This window comes from Lissotriton helveticus, chromosome 7, assembly GCF_964261635.1.
Source record: "Lissotriton helveticus chromosome 7, aLisHel1.1, whole genome shotgun sequence".
Taxonomy (NCBI): Eukaryota; Metazoa; Chordata; class Amphibia; order Caudata; family Salamandridae; genus Lissotriton; species Lissotriton helveticus.
Window position 1 is genome coordinate 1609212401 of NC_136068.1, and position 22923 is coordinate 1609235323.

General features: G+C 51.1%; 1 protein-coding gene and 1 long non-coding RNA gene across 7 annotated transcripts in view; one reads left to right on the forward strand and one right to left on the reverse strand.

Moving 5' to 3' along the window:
* LOC144770588 (voltage-gated potassium channel KCNC1-like) overlaps positions 1–22923 on the reverse strand; it is a 1394341-nt gene that overhangs the window by 645977 nt on the left and 725441 nt on the right. For 3 of the 6 annotated variants that reach the window (XM_078655245.1, XM_078655244.1, XM_078655243.1), the window contains exon 1: positions 14163–14818. The exons of 1 other annotated variant lie outside the window; for it this stretch is intronic. In XM_078655245.1, coding sequence (XP_078511371.1) covers positions 14163–14759 — 597 coding nt within the window. In that variant the 5' untranslated portion in view covers positions 14760–14818. Of the gene's footprint in view, positions 1–14162; positions 14819–22923 lie in introns of those variants that run through there. 2 more of the 6 variants (XM_078655241.1, XM_078655242.1) reach the window with 2 other exon arrangements.
* Positions 14873–22923, forward strand: part of LOC144770589 (uncharacterized) — a 244735-nt gene continuing 236684 nt past the window's right edge. Inside the window, exons 1-2 of the long non-coding RNA XR_013598945.1 lie at positions 14873–15186; positions 15289–15398. This is a non-coding gene — a long non-coding RNA (uncharacterized LOC144770589). The remainder of the gene's footprint in view (positions 15187–15288; positions 15399–22923) is intronic.

A 22923-nucleotide genomic window follows, 5' to 3' on the forward strand; every position in this document is an offset into this window, starting at 1 on the left:
ATAACTTTTCAGAATAAATAGCTCAGGCCTACATTCTTGATCAATGGCCAGTCATCATAACCAACTCAGTCCTGCTGTATTGAGCAAACTATTTTCCATGTTACAAACAACACGTACACTGCAAGGACTTTAGGAAACCTGGACTGTGTTGAGGAAGACCAGGCCTCAGAGCAATAAAAAATACTGCCAAGTAACCGGCCCATTACGTGTTCATCTGTCTTCTTGCCTCAGTGCTTACAGGTTGTGCTTATACCCAAGTCAACAATTGGCTTAAAGTAATTGATGACATGACTCCAACCCGGCACACACTCAGAACTGTTGATTTACTTCTTCTTACTCTGCCACTCGATCCAAAACTCTGAGCTAAATGTTGAGAAATGACTACCCCCTAAGCCTCCAAATGCAGCCTGTATTGTTTCATAAACATATGGGTGTAGACTAATCTGCGGCATTACATGTTTCCATTTTTGATGCCCCTTTCAAAACCGTCCAAGATGTTGGCCCACCTCACCAACCTTCCCTGAACTTGGGTTGACACGGATCCTCTTTGTCTCACATATGCTAGCACAATAGATTGCTTCAGTCCGCTGTGAAGTGGTAGAGTCGATGACATAATACCAACCGATGCAAACAAAAATCTTCTTTACCAATAGATTTCCAAAACTCTTCTCACGTCGAGCAAGTGAAGTACCTCCTCTTCAGGGGAAGATAGATTAGAAAAATAATGAGAAAACACCAGATCAAAAGAGCAGTGAAGAGCGGAAGGAACCTGAAGTAATCACAATGAAGATTGTTAGGATAAAAAGGTAAGTTTATTGTAGATAACAGCTTAGACATCCACAGTCCACACAAGCGACTCTCTCTCAGCCCAACTCCCACATATGGAATGTAGGCAGACAGAGGAAACATAACAAGACTAGAAAACATTCTAATTACACACCTTCCCCCCTTGAAACAAAAAAAAACATAAAATAAAATAAAAATAAAATAAATATTTAAAAAAAGCAAAATCAATTAACAAAATCCCGTAATTTAACAGGAGAATGTCTGATGCGAGAACTTTTCCTTAAATTAACTACATTGCCAGAATCAACACAAACATCATCCAAACCCCTGACATTGTCACAAAAATCAACATTCATAGAACCAGAATCCGAAGTAACAAAAGATGAACCACTAGCACCAATGGAAACAGAAGTAGAAACATCACAACCAAATGTGTCCAGCAAAGCCGCAGTTATCCTGATCGTCATAAGGTTTAGAAGAAACAGAGTGTGGAAACAACTTAGGATATCTAGTTTTACATAAAGAAATATGTCTAAAATTCCAAATCTTACCTCCTTCAACCCGTACAGCCTTACTAAATACTTCCACCACTTTGCATGGATCAGACCATTTAGCCCACTTATTACCATAAACACCACCAAATTTAACTCGAACTAAATCACCCAACTTAATTTTGGAACAACTGGCAGAAGACCCTCGGGAAATTCCTCTCATTTCACTCTGATACGCCACCACTTTATTTCTGACTTTTGAAGAGTCAAGCAAAGAATCAAATGGGATTTTACTTTTAATCCACCAGGGTAACAATTTCGAACCTGGCTTCCTACCACGCAACATCTCAAAAGGAGATAAGCCAGTAACAGAATTGGGAGAGGTGCGATACGACAACAAAGTTGCACGTAGGGACATTTTCCAATCTAAATCACTTTTAATAGCAAGTTGAATAGACTCTTTAATGACTCTGTTGAAGCGTTCTATTTGACCATTAGCCTGAGGGTTATAATTAGATACCCTCTTATGTACTACTCCACACCTCTCAAGAAAAGCAACAAACTCTTTACTGATAAACTGAGGACCATTGTCAGAAACAATTTCTTCAGGAATACCCTCCCTACAAAAAACCTCATCCAAAAATTCAATAACTTGCACTGACCCAATTTTGTCCACAAGCTTCAACTCAGGCCATTTAGAGAAATAATCAATCAACACTAAAGCAAAAATATCCCTGTTGGGAGATAAATTGAGTGGACCAACGATATCAATACCAAGTTTTTTCCATGGAGTGGAAACTAATTCAACAGGAGAAACACCCACAACTAAAGGCTTTGCCGATGTGTCACTATGGAAACAAGGAGGACATGACCTGACCCATTTGTCAACCATGCAATCAACTCCAGGCCACCAATAGAATTCCCTAATGCGCCTTTTGGTGCTAGACATACCCAAATGTCCCTCATGAGCCATAGAGACAATATTTAGACATCCACAGTCCACAGAAGCGACTCTCTCTCAGCCCAACTCCCACATATGGAATGTAGGCAGACAGAGGAAACATAACAAGACTAGAAAACATTCTAAATGGGAATACTACAGAACCTTAAAAACAAAGGGGCCGAGTAGGATTGCGTTTTTTCCGCATCCTCCGGGCCGGCGGAAGTGTCCGCCGGCCCGGAGGATGTGGAAAAACCGCTGCGGAGCCTTCAAAGACCCCCCGTCAGATTAGGATGGGCGGGGGGTCAGGAAGACCGTCCGCCGCTTTTCCGCAGCGGTCGCCTTACGACCGCGGCGGAAAAGCTCTATTATGGCTGGCGGTGTCTAACAGACAACGCCAGACATATTTAGATGGGAAAGAACACATGCCTTTTCGCGGCGGCTTCTCCGCCGTGGAAAGGCATACGGTGTTTTCTTTGGGGGCCCGTTGCGGGCCCCCAGGGGTGAAGGGGGTGGGAGGTGCACATGGGGGGTACCCATGGAACCCCCCTGCATTTGCATGCACGAAGCGGCATGCACCGCTTGGTGCCTGCCGCTTTGTGCATGCAAATGCGAAGCATGCATATTTAACCTTGCGGCGGGTGCTGCTTCAAGCAGCACCCGCCGTAATGTTAAATATTGAGGATGTGACCGCCAGGGTGGCGGTCACATCCTAATTGCACTGGAGGGAACGCCGCAGCCCCTGCGGACGTTCCCTCCACCTCGGGCGTCGCGGACGGACGCAGGTCCGTCCGCGATCCTAATCGGCCCAAAATCTGGAGTTGGGAGTAACACTACATTGTCTGAGTAGAATCTTTAAAAAAGGTTTTGAACTTAACAGGGTGCCCAACTCCCCTATTCTTCTGCCTGAATAAATAGCCACAAGAAATACAAATTTATAAGGCAAAAAACTGGTGTCCACCTTAAAGAATACCTCAAATGGCTCTTTCTGTAATGCCTGCAGAAACAAAAGCAAATCCCACACAGGGACTGGTGAATGAATAACAGGCCTTTTTAGGAAGATGCTCCTCAGCAATCTAGTGAACAAGGGCACTAAATACACCAAAGGACAATTTCTGAAGGCTCTCATAGTGCCATTGCAACCTTAACATTGGGACTGTCAAACCCAACAGTAATCCTCCACTTAAAAAGTATAAAACTAATACAGGATCCCCTGAGAAAGAATTGACTTTATTTTCCTCACACCATTACTGAAAATGTCTCCAGTACCAGGAGTAGGATTTTAATGTTGATTGTTTTGAGACTGCTGAATAAGCATTGGTACAACGGTCGAGCAACACATCGCCTGAATGTTTACTCTCTCAACTGCCAGACCCCCATCTGTTAGCGAGCTAAAGACCCCTGTGGGAAAGGGGTAACTCTCAAAGAGTATGGTGCCAGTGGAAGCGTCCAGCACTTCCTCAATGCTAACTGAACGCGTACAGGAAATCAGGGGTGGCACCACCACCCTGGAACCACCAAAAATCATGTTTACTTTGTCCTCTCGAGGTTTCTTGAGAACACTCAGAAATACAGGAGGAAAAGCATGCATAAAAACTCTCTGCCACTAAAAGGACAAAACAACACACTCCAGGGCCCCTGGAGTGAATGGTATGAGGATCAGAAGAGCAGATTAGAGGTGTCTTCTTCAAGTAGCAAAACCTAAAGTACTTCTGGGAAGCTTATCAAACTGGTATGAGTAAATATGCATTTAACAGTTACAAAGACACAAGGAAATATCATTTTCTCACGTAAGCCAAGATCTTTCGAAGCAACATCATCCTGAACCTTATGTGAGGGATGTGCTTGCTGACATCCTTCAAATCCAGGACAGGCCTGTAGTCGACCAATGCCTTTTTTACGAGGAACAGGATTGAGTAAAATCATTCCCCGGTCTGAGAGAGTGGTACTCGGGCTACTGCTCATTTCTCTAGCGATTTGTGTATTCCCTCCAACAAAGCACAGCTTTTCTGTGGATTCCTTGGGAGAGCCAACTCTCTAAAATAATCACCAGGAATATCCTAAAAAAACAATCCGATGCCCTATCCGAATAATGTCCAGGACCCACTTGTTTGTTATCGACAATGACCATTTGTCAACAAACTATCTCAATCTTCCCCATACTGACAGTTTGTGATCCTGAGAGGCACAGTCATACCTTGGAAGGGGGCGGAATAGGAGTGGGCACTGTAGTAGCCATGTCGTCAGCAAGGACTTTCTGACCTCATCCCTTCCAAAAGGGACGATTTGTTCCCTTCACCAGAAATGCGGTGTCACAGGCTCTTTGAGACGTAAAAAAAACTTCCCCTTGAATGTATGTTTAATTGGGCCATTGATTTTCTGCCCTCCCTGGACTTCTTCACCAGCATCTCACAGTGCGAAATGAAAAGCTTTGAACGCAAAAACGGGCGGAGCAATAACAAATTCCTTTTTTGAGAGGTTTCAGCTTTCCATGCCCTCATTTATAATTGTCTCCTGGTCGCTACCGCTAAACCTACTATTGCTTCTGCTGCGCCCCGGGAATCATAGGAGATATTGAACCTGCTGCTCCATCACTGAAAGCATGGCTGAAAAACCTGAAACCTGTCCCTTAGCCAACCTGTTATGCCAGTTTTGTAGACATCCTTCAGCAAGGATTCAACGGAGTGATTGGTATATGTGGATGCACGAATTGCTGCTTCATATGCCTTGTTGACTGCTAGGTCCGCCGTTTTTTATCCATTGGATCCGGCAGCGAGGAATCCCCTATCATAACTGTCCATTGGGGGAAAGCCTGCCCATTTAAGAATCCAATTTGAGTATCCAAGGAAATTCCTCTGCAACCCCCTAAATATTTTACTACCTGAATACAAAGTGTGGAAAGGTATTTCAGCCCCCTCTTTCTGCAGGTCCTGGTCAGGGTCAGACCACTCCACACGAGGACGTTTAGGAGACAACAAGCTTTCTCTGGCCCTAAAGGCACCTGAAACTGCCTGCTCCATCATCGTCTGCATCTCACACACAGTCGAAATCTGCGACATTAAGGATTCATCCAGTTCATCACAAGAGGCATCTCTTGTCCATCTTTATTGCTATCACTGCATGCCTGTCTGCAGCAAGGGAACTTAATGGAGGCTTACTTTAAATACGACCTACACGCATCTCTCGTAGAGTCCGTCAGCGCTCGAATTGAACATGAACACCGGTGTAAATGCTGCACACGAAACAGAGCCACCATGGTTCGGTCCACAAACCCCCAGCATTCCAATGTTCTCCGGTCCGGATCCCCCAGCATGCTCCCCGTCCGCCCCAACACCCTCCAACCCACATGTAAATCATCCACAGAGATTGAGTGGGTGTAAACGGCCTTGTTTAATATCCATATTTCATAAACATGACAAACATTACATAATCATTATTAGAAATTCAATGACACATTTTTAATAATGACATTCCAAAATTCTTCTGTAATATCCTTATCCTCCCAGCACTAAGGGGCGCTCTAGCATTCCACGCAAGGTGCAACCCACCTGCGCCCCTGAGTGGTGGGCCCCAACCCTCTGGTCCTTGTCCGCCATCTCGCGTTCAACATTAGTGTAAATCCCTGAGCGTAGTAATAGCTGGGTTAGCTATAACGTGCTCCTCTTGGTAATTTGGATTGGGAAGGCCCCATGCAGCGCATAAAGAAAGGTGAGTTGACATAACGAGGGAGCTTCCTGCTCACATATTACATGTACCTTCGATAAAGAGCTATAGATGTGCTGTTGAAGGAACTTGCTGATCACATTCCATGTTCAGAATGGAGAGAACTTTAGAGAAACTAGGTGATCTGCTGCTCACAGACTACAAGGGACATTCAAAGACAGCTACAGAGAAACTGCTAGGGGACTATCTGTTCACAGACCCCAAAAAGCATTAAAAGAGGACTGCAGAGGAACTGTTATGGGCTATCTCCTAACAAAAAACCTAGGGAGCACGGGAAGAGAGCTGCAAAGGAACTGCTAAAGAGCCTGCTGCTCACAGACTCGAAGAGCATGGACAGAGAACTGCACAGACACTGTTAGGGGGCCAACTGCTCAAAGAACCAAAGAGGAGGGAAATGAATTAGAAATAAACTGGTAAGAGGCCTGATGCTCATAGATCACAAGGAGAATATATAGCTACAGAGAAACTGCTGCCTATAGATCCTGACGAAACATGGAAAGAGAGCTACAAAGAAACTGCTAGGGGGCTGCTGCTCAAGGGGCACCAAGGAGTACGGGAAGTAAGCTACAGAGATACTGCTGGCGGGCTGCTGCTCACAGGCCCCATGAAGTACGGGAAGTAAGCTACAGAGATACTGCTGGGGGGCTGCTGCTCACAGGCACCAAGGAGTACAGGAAGTAAGCTACAGAGATACTGCTGGTGGGGGCTGCTGCTCACAGGCCCCATGGAGTACGGGAAGTAAGCTACAGAGATACTGCTGGGGGGGGCTGCTGATCACAGGTCCCATGAAGTACGGGAAGTAAGCTACAGAGATACTGCTGGGGGCTGCTGCTCACAGGCCCCATGGAGTACGGGAAGTAAGCTACAGAGATACTGCTGGGGGGCTGCTGCTCACAGGCACCAAGGAGTACAGGAAGTAAGCTACAGAGATACTGCTGGTGGGGGCTGCTGCTCACAGGCCCCAAGGAGTACAGGAAGTAAGCTACAGAGATACTGCTGGGGGGGGGGCTGCTGATCACAGGTCCCATGGAGTACGGAAAGTAAGCTACAGAGATACTGCTGGGGGCTGCTGCTCACAGGCCCCAAGGAGTACGGGAAGTAAGCTACAGAGATACTGCTGGGGGGCTGCTGTTCACAGGCCCCAAGGAGTACGGGGAGTAAGCTACAGAGATACTGCTGGGGGCTGCTGCTCACAGGCCCCAAGGAGTACGGGAAGTAAGCTACAGAGATACTGCTGGGGGGCTGCTGCTCACAGGCCCCAAGGAATACGGGAAGTAAGCTACAGAGATACTGCTGGGGGTCTGCTGCTCACAGGCCCCAAGGAGTACGGGAAGTAAGTTACAGAGATACTGCTGGGGGTCTGCTGCTCACAGGCCCCAAGGAGTACGGGAAGTAAGCTACAGAGATACTGCTGGGGGGCTGCTGCTCACAGGCCCCATGGAGTACGGGAAGTAAGCTACAGAGATACTGCTGGGGGGCTGCTGCTCACAGGCCCCAAGGAGTACGGGAAGTAAGCTACAGAGATACTGCTGGGGGCTGCGGCTCAGAGGCCCCAAGGAGTACGGGAAGTAAGCTACATAGATACGGCTGGGGGGCTGCTGCTCACAGGCACCAAGGAACAGGGGAAGTAAGCTACAGAGATACTGCTAGGGGGCTGCTGCTCACAGGCCCCAAGGAGTATGGAAAGTAAGCTACAGAGATACTGCTGGGGGGCTGCTGCTCACAGACCCCATGGAGTACGGAAAGTAAGCTACAGAGATACTGCTGGGGGGCTGCTGCTCACAGGCCCCATGGAGTACGGGAAGTAAGCTACAGAGATACTGCTGGGGGGCTGCTGCTCACAGGCCCCAAGGAGTACGGGAAGTAAGCTACAGAGATACTGCTGGGGGCTGCGGCTCAGAGGCCCCAAGGAGTACGGGAAGTAAGCTACATAGATACGGCTGGGGGGCTGCTGCTCACAGGCACCAAGGAACAGGGGAAGTAAGCTACAGAGATACTGCTAGGGGGCTGCTGCTCACAGGCCCCAAGGAGTATGGAAAGTAAGCTACAGAGATACTGCTGGGGGGCTGCTGCTCACAGGCCCCAAGGAGGACGGAAAGTAAGCTACAGAGATACTGCTGGGGGGCTGTTGCTCACAGGCCCCATGGAGTACGGGAAGTAAGCTACAGAGATACTTCTGGGGGGCTGCTGCTCACAGGCCCCATGGAGTACGGAAAGTAAGCTACAGAGATAGTGCAGGGGGCTGCTGCTCACAGGCCCCAAGGAGTACGGGAAGTAAGCTACAGAGATACTGCTGGGGGGCTGCTGCTCACAGGCCCCAAGGAGGACGGAAAGTAAGCTACAGAGATACTACTGGGGGCTGCTGCTCACAGGCCCCAAGGAGTACGGGAAGTAAGCTACAGAGATACTGCTGGGAGCTGCTGCTCACAGGCCCCAAGGAGTACGGAAAGTAAGCTACAGAGATACTGCTGGGGGGCTGCTGCTCCCAGGCCCCAAGGAGTACGGGAAGTAAGCTACAGAGATACTGCTGGGGCTGCTGCTCACAGGCCCCAAGGAGTACGGGAAGTAAGCTACAGAGATACTGCTGGGGGGCTGCTGCTCCCAGGCCCCAAGGAGGACGGAAAGTAAGCTACAGAGATACTGCTGGGGGCTACTGCTCACAGGCCCCAAGGAGTACGGGAAGTAAGCTACAGAGATACTGCTAGGGGGGCTGCTGCTCACAGGCCCCAAGGAGTACGGGAAGTAAGCTACAGAGATACTGCTGGGGGCTGCTGCTCACAGGCCCTATGGAGTACGGAAAGTAAGCTACAGAGATACTGCTGGGAGCTGCTGCTCACAGGCCCCAAGGAGTACGGGAAGTAAGCTACAGAGATACTGCTGGGGGCTGCTGCTCACAGGCCCCAAGGAGTACGGGAAGTAAGCTACAGATATACTGCTGGGTGGCTGCTGCTCCCAGGCCCCAAGGAGGACGGAAAGTAAGCTACAGAGATACTGCTGGGGGCTACTGCTCACAGGCCCCAAGGAGTACAGGAAGTAAGCTACAGAGATACTGCTGGGGGCTGCTGCTCACAGGCCCTATGGAGTACGGAAAGTAAGCTACAGAGATACTGCTGGGGGCTACTGCTCACAGGCCCCAAGGAGTACAGGAAGTAAGCTACAGAGATACTGCTGGGGGCTGCTGCTCACAGGCCCCATGGAGTACGGGAAGTAAGCTACAGAGATACTGCTGGGGGCTGCTCACAGGCCCCAAGGAGTACGGAAAGTAAGCTACAGAGATACTGCTGGGGGGCTGCTGCTCCCAGGCCCCAAGGAGGACGGAAAGTAAGCTACAGAGATACTGCTGGGGGGCTGCTGCTCACAGGCCCCATGGAGTACGGAAAGTAAGCTACAGAGATACTGCTGGGGGGCTGCTGCTCCCAGGCCCCAAGGAGGACGGAAAGTAAGCTACAGAGATACTGCTGGGGGCTGCTGCTAACAGACCCCATGGAGTACGGAAAGTAAGCTACAGAGATACTGCTGGGGGGCTGCTGCTCACAGGCCCCATGGAGTACGGAAAGTAAGCTACAGAGATAGTGCTGGGGGGCTGCTGCTCACAGGCCCCATGGAGTACGGAAAGTAAGCTACAGAGATACTGCTGGGGGGCTGCTGCTCACAGGCCCCATGGAGTACGGAAAGTAAGCTACAGAGATAGTGCAGGGGGCTGCTGCTCACAGGCCCCATGGAGTACGGAAAGTAAGCTACAGAGATACTGCTGGGGGGCTGCTGCTCACAGGCCCCATGGAGTACGGAAAGTAAGCTACAGAGATAGTGCAGGGGGCTGCTGCTCACAGGCCCCATGGAGTACGGAAAGTAAGCTACAGAGATAGTGCAGGGGGCTGCTGCTCACAGGCCCCATGGAGTACGGAAAGTAAGCTACAGAGATACTGCTGGGGGGCTGCTGCTCACAGGCCCCATGGAGTACGGAAAGTAAGCTACAGAGATAGTGCTGGGGGCTGCTGCTCACAGGCCCCATGGAGTACGGAAAGTAAGCTACAGAGATAGTGCTGGGGGCTGCTGCTCACAGGCCCCATGGAGTACGGAAAGTAAGCTACAGAGATAGTGCAGGGGGCTGCTGCTCACAGGCCCCATGGAGTACGGAAACTAAGCTACAGAGATAGTGCTGGGGGCTGCTGCTCACAGGCCCCATGGAGTACGGAAAGTAAGCTACAGAGATAGTGCTGGGGGCTGCTGCTCACAGGCCCCATGGAGTACGGAAAGTAAGCTACAGAGATAGTGCTGGGGGCTGCTGCTCACAGGCCCCAAGGAACACGGACACAGAGCCTTCTGAAGGACCTCCTGCTAACAGTTTATGCAACACTCAAAGAAATGTGAAAGACATGGATAGAGGGCCTGCTGCTCCATTGCTTGGGGTGTGATGCTCCCAGGCCTACTTCTCATACATACTGCCAAACACCGCATGCAGCATAAATGTAGACTTACAAAGATACCACTGGAGATCTACTGTTCGCATACCAACTGCTCATTACGAGATGTAGTGTTCGGGGGCCAATGCTTACATGCTACGTTCAGTAATAACAACCACTGGCAAGGTCAAAAGTTATGTGTTTAATGTGTTGATGCAACCAGTGTTAGCACATTAGAGTGAGACACACAAGAGAGGGCCAGAGAAGTGGATATAGAGAGTTACAACTGTAAAATAGTCCCTAGTGCAGTCCAATACAAGCACTTGAGCGGAGGCAGGAGGATACATCTAAACAGCCAACAGCATTAGGGAATAGACAAATACTCCACCGAGCTGAGCTAAGACGTGATCGACAAAGTTTCAAGCCAGTGGTTGAAAGAGACTGATGAAAGCCAATGGTTGAAATGGACGGTCCCAAAGTCTTCTCTGTGTATGTTAACAGCAATAAGTCTGCTCGACAGCTCCACTGTTAAAACCCAGATCTAAAAACGAACTACATGCCTTGAGTGACATTAGGGAAGAGAGAATTATATGCTGTGTTTTGAGGCCACTGCTTACATGCCACGTTCAGTACTAAATGAGATTAATATCCCAGGCGCCTAGAAAGAAGGCCTGCACTGCCCTTCCGGTGGGTTATGTTGGGACAGGGAGCTGCAATGTCTTGAGCAGGGGTCCTCGTGTATAATACACACACACCATGCACAGAGGAGAGCTGCACTGTCCTTGGCAGAGGACCTTCGAGTAAGATATATAACCCATGAACCAGAGCAGTCCTTGTGTGAGGCAGATATTCCTCGCCCCTACAGGCAGGGGCCCGTCGTGTGATATCTGAACCCTGGGCACTGGATAGGGGAGATACACTGTCCTTGGCAGGAAACACTGAGCGAGGCAAGCTTCATGAACGCTGGCAGGGCCTCTATGTGAGATGCATAAACCAAGCACTGGGACAGGACAGCTGCACTGTCATTCGAGCAGTGTACATCGTAGGCACCCTCGGAGAGCTAGTCACACTTGTGCGGGACCAGCTGTAGTAGAGATGTTTAAAAGGTGGCATTTTGATGTGAAATTCATTCCAGGAGCCTTTGCTAGGAGGCAGATACACAGACACCGGTACAACGCCTTGATTTACATAATACCATGGCCTCCTCACCCAATCCCTCCCTCTCCGCCCTCTGCCAATCTCCGGACCCCCCTCCCCCATACATGGACTATATGGAACAGTTACTCGATCAAGTACGACGCAGTAACCCCTCCGGCTGCCAGCCGTTCAGAGGGTAGGAACGACTGTCCACACACCTTGGTGCGACATCTAAAGCATCAACGAACCCCCATGATTTACGCGCGCGCACGCACAGAACTTTGGCGTACGTTATTTAATGCACAGCCTTACGTTTGCAAGTGCAGAGGCGGAGAGTACTTTGGTGTCAGAGCTACCGCCATATACAGACATAGAGGACTTTGGGGGGAATCATATACACACCAGCAGGTCAGTGTGCACAGACCTACCCCGTATACCACTAGTCCCAGAGGAAGAGGCATGTACAGCGAATGTGGAGCATCCTATGATGTATACCTTTTGTACAACACTCCATGGGCATCCGCACTGGAAAGAGAACCTTGCTGTGGCATTCCCTTCAAGCCTTCATCTGCAGATGCACAAAAGCATGCTTGCACACCTCCTCGTCGTTAGCCTTTTGCTATGAGCTCTACCTACTGCATCCCCATTAGCCACCTTCCACCAGCCCCAAAGACAGACACATGTACACATAAAATGGACCTTGATGTGAGCTCCAGCCCATGCACAACTTCCCAGCTGCCCTAGTGGACAGATACACACACAGGCAGAGACTTCGTGTTAGGTCTACCTTCCATCTGCAGATGCATACACCAAGGGGACCTTGATTTGACATACACTACACGCATAACCCTTCCCCTGCAGAGGTTGATTCACAGAGAGAGAGGTTCTGCAGTGTGCTCTGCCACATGAACAACCTTCCACCTGCCATAAGGAATAGACGCGTGAACATAAGCCAGACCAGTGTGAGGTCTACTGTATACACAACCTTACATCTGCAAATACCCAGAGGACCTCGGTGTGAAATATACCCAATAAACAACCTCCCTCCTGCCCTAAGTAGCAGTAGATGCATACACAAATGGCGTTCGTGTGAGACACTCCCCATTTACAACCTTTGGACCTCGGATATACGTAAACAAAACACTATTGTGGGATTCCCCATGCACAATAACTGGACTGCAGATGCAAAAACCCTGAGAATCTTGCAGTTAAGAATACCTCACGACAGCCGTTTGAATGCAGACGCATATACGGGATCTTGATGTGAGATAAAGCTCATTTACAGCCCTCCCCCCATCTGTGGTTCACGTTCAGAGAGGACCATGGCATGATATACCCCAAATGCACGACACTTCCTCTGCAGATCACCCGATCGTGCTGTGAGCTGTATCTCATGCACTACCCTCGACTTGCAGATGCATGGACATACTCAGACCCTTGTGGTGAGATCTCCCCCACGCGCAGAAGCGTGTACATACTCAGACCCTTGTGGTGAGATCTCCCCCACGCGCAGAAGCGTGTACATACTCAGACCCTTGTGGTGAGATCTCCCCCATGCACAGCTAGCCACTTGCAGATGCATGGACATACTCAGACCCTGGTGGTGAGATCTCCCCCATGCACATATGTCCACTAGCAGATGCATGTACATACTCAGACCCTGGTGGTGAGATATCCCCCATGCACAAAAGTCCACTAGCATACGCATGTACATACTTAGACCCTTGTGGTGAGATCTCCGAAATCTCCCCCATGCACATATGTCCACTAGCAGATGCATGTACATACTCAGACCCTGGTGGTGAGATCTCACCACGCACAGATGTCCACTAGCATATGCATGTACATACTCAGACCCTTGTGGTGAGATCTCCGAAATCTCCCCCATGCACATATGTCCACTAGCAGATGCATGTACATACTCAGACCCTGGTGGTGAGATATCCCCCATGCACAAAAGTCCACTAGCATACGCATGTACATACTTAGACCCTTGTGGTGAGATCTCCGAAATCTCCCCCATGCACATATGTCCACTAGCAGATGCATGTACATACTCAGACCCTGGTGGTGAGATCTCACCACGCACAGATGTCCACTAGCATATGCATGTACATATTCAGACCCTTGTGGTGAGATCTCCGAAATCTCCCCCATGCACAGATGTCCACCAGCAGATGCATGTACATACTCAGACCCTGGTGGTGAGATCTCCCCCATGCACAGCTAGCTACTTACAGATGAATGTACAAACTCAAACCCTTGTGGTGAGATCTCCCCACGCACAGATGTCCACTTGCAGATGCATGTAGATACTCAGACCCTTGTGGTGAGATCTCCCCACGCACAGATGTCCACTTACAGATGCATGTAGATACCCAGACCCTTGTGGTGAGATCTCCCCACGCACAGATGTCCACTTGCAGATGCATGTACATACCCAGCCCCTGGTGGTGAGATCTCCCCCACCTACAGATGCATATACACACCGGGCGTTGCTGTAAGATCTCCCCCATGCATAACCTATCCCTTTCAGGCGCGTCTTCCCGGGGATGCTGCTGCAGGATCTCCCCCATGCACCAGCATTCCCCTGCATATGCACGTCTCCAGATGCATGCTACTAAGAGAAGTCCCCCATGCACCGCCCCGCCCCGCGATGCTCCCATGCCCTCTGGCACTCACCCGGGCGGCCTTGGACGAGTAGGGGTCTTCGAAGAGAGCCCAGACCTTGGGCTGCAGCCGCTTCCACCAGCCCAGCTGGCGGCCATCCTCCTGCAGGCAGAGCCGCTTGAGGTCGCCGTCTTCCTCCTCCTCGGGCTCGGGCGTTTCGAAGCTGTCCAGCGCCTCCTCTGCGTCGCGGTGCTGGCGGTAGTTCATCCAGCAGCACGCCTCCACGTCCGTCTCGTCGATGCCCCAGAAGGCCAGCTCCTCTTCGTAGAGAGGGCCGCACACATCGGCCGGGCAGTGCAGCTTGCCCGTGCGGTAGTAGTTGAGCACGTAGGCGAAGACGGACGGGTGGCGGTCGAAGAAGAACTCATCGACCTTGGGGTCGTAGTCGAAGTTACTGTGCGCATCGGGCTCCGTGAGCCAGGATAGCCGCGTGCCCGGCAGAGTCTTGAGGGTGCTGCGGTAGGTCTCGTGCCGCACGCCCCCCACATTGATGACAATCTTGTCGTTGTCCTCGTTGCGGCCCATATCTCCTTTCACACATGACTTGGAGCCCGGTTTGCTGCCAGACTTGCGCCCACGGAAGGAGGAGACGCAGACTGAGCTGATCATAGGGGCTCCCGGTGCCTGCACCACCGACCGATTTTTTTTTGGCACCGCCTCCTTTTTTCCCCTTTTCCCTGGTTGGTTCCTCTTCCCTTCTTTTACTATTTTTTTCCCCTTTTCTCTTTTTTTTCTCCTCCTCTTGTTTCTCCTCCCCCCGCCCCCCTGGAAAAAAATCCGCAAAGCTAAGATCGCGTATCCAGAGGGAAAGGGGGGCGCAGGCGGAGAGGGGGCACATCGAATCAGGTGCCCTCAAGCTGGAGGAGGCGTCATCCCTTGGTGGAGAGTGTCCCTGCACCCTCCTTCTCCGGGAGCACACACGCAATGCTCCGAGAGCTCTCCCTGCCAATGTGACACCCTTCCCTAAAAAAGAAAACACGAAAGAAGGGGGACTTAGCAGGTGTGGATGCTGCAGGAAGGATCCGGCTCTGATGGGGTAGGAGGAGGATGTTCCTTCTGTATTTTTAAATAAATTTCTAATTACAGTCGCAGTTGTACACAATAAATCTCCGACTGTGTGCGGTGTCTGTGTCTGTAGATAACGCTGAGACGAGAAGGCTGAAGATGAGAGACGACCCAACAGCACCGCAGCCGCCACAGAACAACGTGCACCGCAAAGCAGCCTCTGGAAGAAGGAGAGAAACCAAGGTCAGTATTAGAACATTATCCCATCCTCTCTCCCCCACCGTGGTCAGACTCTTTCCTTTCTTTTCCACTTCCCCTGTGTTCTTTAACTCCACAGATTTCCGCCCCAAACTAATCCCATTCGCTCCAGAGAGCTTGGAAACCCCAACGAGTGAATAACGAGCTTTGAAAACACAGATAACATAAAACAGCTCCGCGCTGACAATGTGCATGAGTTTGTACTGAGCTTTTTTTGGCTTTCTCGCATCTCTCCGGTCTCTCTTTCCAGCAACCTCGTCAACATCTTTTTTCGCACTACCCTCTCGAATCCCGCGTTTCACTTGTATTAGGGAGGCTCGTCCTACGCGCTTCCCTTCTAGTCTTCCAAGTCCATGTGGAGCCGCTGCCAGTAGAAGGCGCGGAGCCAGGAGACAGCGCGAGCGGCGGGACAGCCAACTATGCCGGCCGGGACTTGTTCAATCATGGTACGGACCGCAGCGTGCGCTCCACGGTGCGCCGCGCCGCGCCGCGCCTTCCATGAATCTGCGCCCTTCCTGGCCCCGGATCAAACCGCCCTCGTGCCCCCCGAAAAAGGTGCACTGCATGTACCCGTGCACCACAAAGGCGCTGACACCCCTACAATCTCCCGAAGCTCCGACATCCTAGCATCTCACGCAAATGCACACCACATGGACTCCACAGATCCCACATATTGCCGGACGCCCTTCAATTCTACATCGCCTTGTATACCACATACACCAATGCACCCCACTATCCCTCGTACACCAAAAGTCTGGCGTCCTAACTATACACGGTGCGCCAGATACACCCACAGCCATGTACTCTCGTGATCCTGCACACCAGCTAACTCAGTACCACTATACCCCTGTATTTTATGAACCCCTGCGCCTCATCTACCCCGATGTCCCCGATAGATTTGCATTCCATGTTCCCCTGTACTGAATCTATCCCTGGCACCCCACTTCCTCCTGCACCCTGATATCCAAACACTTAGTGTTTCCTTACGAGGTATGTGTTCCCCTGCAACCCCGCAACTCCACTCCAATACCCCTAAAACCGTGCAGCAACCCCAGTACCCCATCCTGTACTCCATGTTTCCATATCTCCTGCAACTCCTCATACCGCAGATGTAACTCTTCGATTTCATGCTACATCCGTGTGTCTATCCCCAGGCCAAGAGTGTCCCCTTCACACCGATACTTGCGGTACTCCGAAAGCCCCTTCACCCAACCTCCCCTTCTGACCACAGCATCCCCTTGAACTGCTGATTCTCGTCACTTCATGTATTCTTGCGCTGGTGTCCCCATAACCCCGTGTGTTCTCGATGAGCCAATGCATCACTGCATCTGTCACAGTGTATGTGCCGTCCTCTCACTCTGTGCACCCTGCATCCACTCTACTCCGGCTGCACCTCGATGGTTGTATCACTAGGGCCCGTGCACTCCCATACCTCTGTGGCGAACCCACGCTAGCTAGCACAGCTGCATGTCCTATGAATCACCAGCATTCTTTGTATCCTCAGCAGCCAGACCCCTGTCCCCCCGGCAGCCATGCACCCTCTATAACCAACAGTGCACTGTGCACATGGGGACCCTGGACAGTTCTGTACCTGGTATTACGAGCCCCTGAATAGATCTCACGTGTACCATATGTGCCCGTAGTGCACCATTTCTCACTATCCATCCGTACCTCCCCAGCCCCGCCCCCGGTCTATTCTACTCCATGTACAAGTCGCACCGACGTGGCCATTTGATTTCTGTCCACACCATCTCCCCCTTCTAGCCTTGCAGTAACTAGGAATATTGAACCCCCTCCCGCCCATCCTTATCAGAAGTGCATTTACCAGTATCAATTGTTCTCTACCGAATACATATATGCTTGGACCCTCTGTATTCCCGCATGCCTTGTGCCCGCCTGCCTCCCGATCCTTGCCTACAGTGCATCTAGTAGGTTTGCTGTAATTCATGAGTCCGATGCGCTGTACCCGTTTACATCCCTCCCTTCGACCACTCCATATGAACAGTGTGAGTCAAATTCTGTTTCTAGTGCAGTCGCCATGTACTCCATGCTTGGATTGGGTCCCATCTATTCTTTTCTTTGGTGTAGACACCCCCTGTACTCTGTCTTTGGTACTGCTTTCATCTACTCTGGTGTGGCCACCCAGGTACTCTCCTCTGCAGCTACCCATGTGCTGTAGTGTATTCTGTCTTTAGTGCAGCGACTTGTGTACTCTCCTGTGCAGTCACCTCATGGGCTCCGTTCTGGTGCAGCCCCCATCTGCTCTGCCTCTAGTGTGGCCACTCGTGCACTCTGTGTTTGTTGCAATTGCCCAGGCACTCTCATATGCAGCTACTCATGTGTTGTAGTGTGCAGCGATCCCACCTTGTCTGTGTTTGGGTGCATACAAGTCAAATCTTCATTTGCTCAGTTAATACACACCATGCAATGATAGAATACACGCGAAGGGGCATTCGAATGAATCAGAACTGTCTTTGGTGCAGCCCCGGTGGACTCTCGTGTGCAGTTACCCCATGGGCTCTGGTCTTTTGTGCACCCCTCCCCCATGTACTCCGTCGTTGGTGCAACTAGCCACCTCCTTTGGATTGCTGCATCCCCGTGTAATCGGTACCTTGAGCAGAACTCAATGTGCCATGTTTTTGGAGCAGATAACCACGGACTCTGTCTTTGCAGCTGCCCGTGTACATGTCCATGACGCATATGCAGTATATCTTTGTTGCTGCAAGCCATGTACAGTCTTTGGTGCAACTCTTTGCTCTTTGTTGCCCCTCGCAAACACTGGCGCTGGGACAACCGTCAGGCATTCTGTCTGCCGTGCGCCCCCCAATGTACTCTCTTGCTCACCCCTACTCCCCCTGTCTCAGGTGCAGCCCCATCAACTCGTGTGCACTGTGCAGCCTCTTGAACTATCTCTGGTGCAATTTCTCAAGAACGCTCACCGCTGCAGTCTATCGCGCACTCTGATCCAGCCCCCGTGCACTCTCTGGTGCAGCGCTCGTTCATCTGCATGCCCTTTCTAGCACGCTCCCATGCGCCCCTGCTCTCTGCCTCTCCTTCAGCCATTCTCTCTAGTGCAGGTAACAGAAGCGCTGGAACACAGTCCAGGTTATGTGCATTACATTCACACACACCCCCCCCCCGCCCCCCTCATACGCTCCTAGTACAGTCTTTAAAACCTCACGCCATGGATCTGATGAACCCTAGTCCGCTCCTAATAAACCCCACTGTACAGTCCTAGCAGTGTGTGTTCCAGCGCTTGTCCAGCGAAGCACCTCTTCACATACAGGTCTATCGGTGTGTGATTTATTAGGTCCGTGCTGCACCCCAATGACATTCCCTTCCCACTCTCCCAGCATTCTGTATACCAAGGTCTTTCTGTCGCCTCCCCTCCCCCCTTGAGATTCCCCGTCACACATTCCCTGCATTGTGTATCGCACCGGCTCTCTGCCATGCCCTCTCCCCCTCATACAACCCCAGCAGTGTGTGCTGTAGGAGGTCTAACATGGGGTCTCCAATGCCCCCTAATGCAAACTATCCGAGTAGTGTGTGATCTATTGGGCTTATGGTGCAGCACACACATGCTTATACCCTGCACACAGTCCAGAAGTGTGTGCTCCGGCGGGCCTCTGGTACACACACCAGCTCCCAATCTGCACACAGTTCCAGCAGCGTGTGCTCCAGCGGTTCTATGTTGTAGATCCACGACCGCGCTCCCTCCCCACCCCCACCTCCGAATAGCCCAAATCCCAGCAGCGTATGCACGATGCACCACTTCTTTGTTAGTGCCTCCGCCCCCTCCACGGCTGTCCCAGCACCGTGTGCTGCATGGGGTCCCTGGTGTACGCTCCCTCCGCACACGATCCCAGCAGCCTGTGCTACACAGGGTTTCTGGCGCAGCCCCCCTACCCCCAGCACATACATCCCAGCCGCGTGTGCTGCACCGGGTCTCTTGCGCAGCCCCCTCTCCCTGTGCTGTGTCTAGCGGGATTCTCTCCCTCCTGCCGCATGCTCCATGCAACAGTAAAAACGCTGAGTGGGCTCTTTCCCTCCGAATCGATGCGCTTCGCGCTGTGCAGGTAGAGGCTGCCTCGGAACAGAGCACGTGGGCTGGGGGAGGAGCATGAGGAATGAGGATGGAGCCTGCTCCGTTTATGGGGCTGGGGGAGACCACTGCCTCTTTCGGAGGGAGGGGGGGGGGGGGATGGAGGTAGCTGGGGTGCAGTACTGCATTTTTTCTGCTGGGCACGGTATTTCACGCAGCCTCTCGGGCCCAGCAGCCCCGCAGCGCTCCTCGCGTCTCTCTCCCATCTTTATTTCCCATCTCGATCGCTACCGCTGCCTACCGCCTCTCTCGGTCTCCCATTTTCTCTCCGTGTTTCAGCCCATTGCTCGTTCCCTCTCACGGGCATTATTGTATCCTCGGCAATTTGGCTATAATATTCCTAAACTCCTCACAGTCGGTGGCTTTCCTTGCACTCTTCCCTCACATACATTCCCCTCTCCGTACTCTCTGACGCTCACCTCCTCGCCCCTTTCCCTATTCCCGCACTCCACATCCATCATTCAAAAGATATGACCGAGCGAACGAAGAGGAGGAACCGCGCATCAGAACTAGCTGCGCTGATCAATGCCACCATCTGAGCACAGTATCGAGAGGCCTGTCCAAGGTGCTGAAACGTCTGCAGTCAGCTTTCCCTTGCAGTTACTCGCAGCTCTGTCCAAGGTCTTGAACTGGTGCTTCGATCGCCAATCTGGAACGAGGGTAAAACGACTGCGTTTGCTTATAGCGCTTTGAAGCCGACACTGTTTTAGAGGGCACGTACCCCCGCTATCCGCTAGGTAGCTTCCAGGACCCATTCTCGTGCTTGTCCACAAACAGGGCGTATGAAACAGGTGAAGGGCAGACTGCTGCCAAATGGTGGAGCGGACGATTTGGATACCCCATAGAACGCGCCTTAGGACGAGGAGCTATTCCGCCAGCTGGCGTTCAGCACCAAGGGCCTCTTGTACATAGTAGATGTTTCGAAATGTAAAACCATCGCAAAATAGCAAAAGAAGGGCAAGAGGCCGCTCGTACTGTGCGCCTGTGGAAGCAGTGCCTTTATCCCACGCCTGCCAATTCTAAGATGTCAGACAAGACTGCTTGGCTAAGCAGCTCTCATCTTACCTTCAGAGTACTTAACCTCTCTTAGGCGTAATGTGCGGCCCCTTGATAGGCTGCAGAGTGATTGCAAGTTACTCCCAAAGCGAGATCACCACCCACTGTGTGCCCGCATGCCTTGGATCTCTGGATCAAGGATGGATGCAGGGCCCCCTCTCACCGCGCTCGTTTGACGCGGCTCATGATTTCATAGCTCCTCAGTTAGAGTACTCTTGTCCCCTCTGCTACTTCCCGAGTCTTGCTCGAGGAATTGGCGTTCGTTCAACCAGTTAAACCCAGGACTGGAATCAACATTCAGACCAGCCTGAAACTAGTTCTGGTCTGCCACTCTGGGAAACAAGTCTGAAAATTCACATTTGCCTTCAACAGCACAACAACACAGCACTTTTGGAGCTAGGTACCTGCTCAGATTACCCGACACAGCACCTTTGGAGCTAGGTACCTGCTCAGATTACCCGACACAGCACCTTTGGAGCTGGATACCTGCTCAGATTACCCGACACAGTACCATTAGAGCTAGGTCCCTGCTCAGATTACCCGACACAGCACCTTTGGAGCTAAGTCCCTGCTCAGATTACCCGACACAGCACCTTTGGAGCTGGATACCTGCTCAGATTACCCGACACAGTACCATTGGATCTAGGTACCTGCTCTGATTACCCAACACAGCACCTTTGGAGCTAGGTACCTGCTCAGATTACCCAACACAGCACCTTTGGAGCTAGGTACCTGCTCAGATTACCCAACACAGTATCATTAGAGCTAGGTACCTGCTCAGATTACCCGACACAGTACCATTAGAGCTAGGTCCCTGCTCAGATTACCCAACACAGCACCTTTGGAGCTAGGTACCTGCTCAAATTACCCGACACAGCACCTTTGGAGTTAGGTACCTGCTCAGATTACCCGACACAGCACCTTTGGAGCTGGATACCTGCTCAGATTACCCGACACAGTACCATTAGAGCTAGGTCCCTGCTCAGATTACCCGACACAGCACCTTTGGAGCTAGGTCCCTGCTCAGATTACCCGACACAGCACCTTTGGAGCTAGGTACCTGCTCAGATTACCCGACACAGCACCTTTGGAGCTAGGTTCCTGCTCAGATTACCCGACACAGTGCCATTAGAGCTAGGTACCTGCTCAGATTACCCGACACAGTACCATTAGAGCTAGGTCCCTGCTCAGATTACCCGACACAGCACCTTTGGAGCTAGGTCCCTGCTCAGACTACCCGACACAGCACCTTTGGAGCTGGGTAAATGCTCAGATTACCCGACACAGTACCATTAGAGCTAGGTCCCTGCTTAGATTACCCGACACAGCACCTTTGGAGCTAGGTACCTGCTCAGATTACCCGACACAGTACCATTAGAGCTAGGTCCCTGCTCTGATTACCCGACACAGCACCTTTGGAGCTAGGAACCTGCTCAGATTACCCGACACAACACCTTTGGAGCTAGGTACCTGCTCAGATTACCCGACACAGCACCTTTGGCGCTGGGTACCTGCTCAGATTACCCGACACAGTACCATTAGAGCTAGGTCCCTGCTCAGATTACCCGACACAGCACCTTTGGAGCTAGGTCCCTGCTCAGATTACCCGACACAGCACCTGCTCAGATTACCCGACACAGTACCATTGGAGCTAGGTCCCTGCTCAGATTACCCGGCACGGAATATATACTGGAATACTGGACCCTTGAGCAAGTACACCAGAAAGACTAGGAACATAAAAAATACAGTTTTATAACCGTTTTGAAACAAACATGTTTTACAACTGTCTTAAAAGAGGGCAGGAGTTCATTCCAAACCTAAGAGCGCCCACTCACCTTGTGGGAGAAGATAAGTAGCTGGTTCTCTGAGCTCAGAGATCTGCTGGAGCTAAATCACTTCAAGCATTCCTTCAAAGAGCCGGGTCTGCTCCATAAAAAGCTTTGTGCACTAATCAAAGGCTTTTAAAGATAATGCTCTGATCAACTAACAGCCTGTGCAGGAACACACACAGCGCTGGAGACATGATGAATTTTGGCATGCGCTTGGTGACACAGCAAAGTTTTTACTTCTCCGTAGTTCAGTGAAGGCATTGGCCAACAGCCATAGATTCCGGCTACTGCAGCAATCCGTATTATAAACTGAAGAGTACACAGGCAGACACTTAGGTTATTTGTTGATCTTTTGGAAGACAGCCCAGGGGTTTCTTGAACAGACACAATAAGTGGAACGAGCTCCAGGCAACCGATTCAGTTTGTGAGTTCTGAGAGGTATCCTAATTTAGGAAGATTCCTAATCTAGGAAGACTTCAGTTTCTGCTTGGGAGAGGGGGCTCACATATCTTAGAAGGGCAGA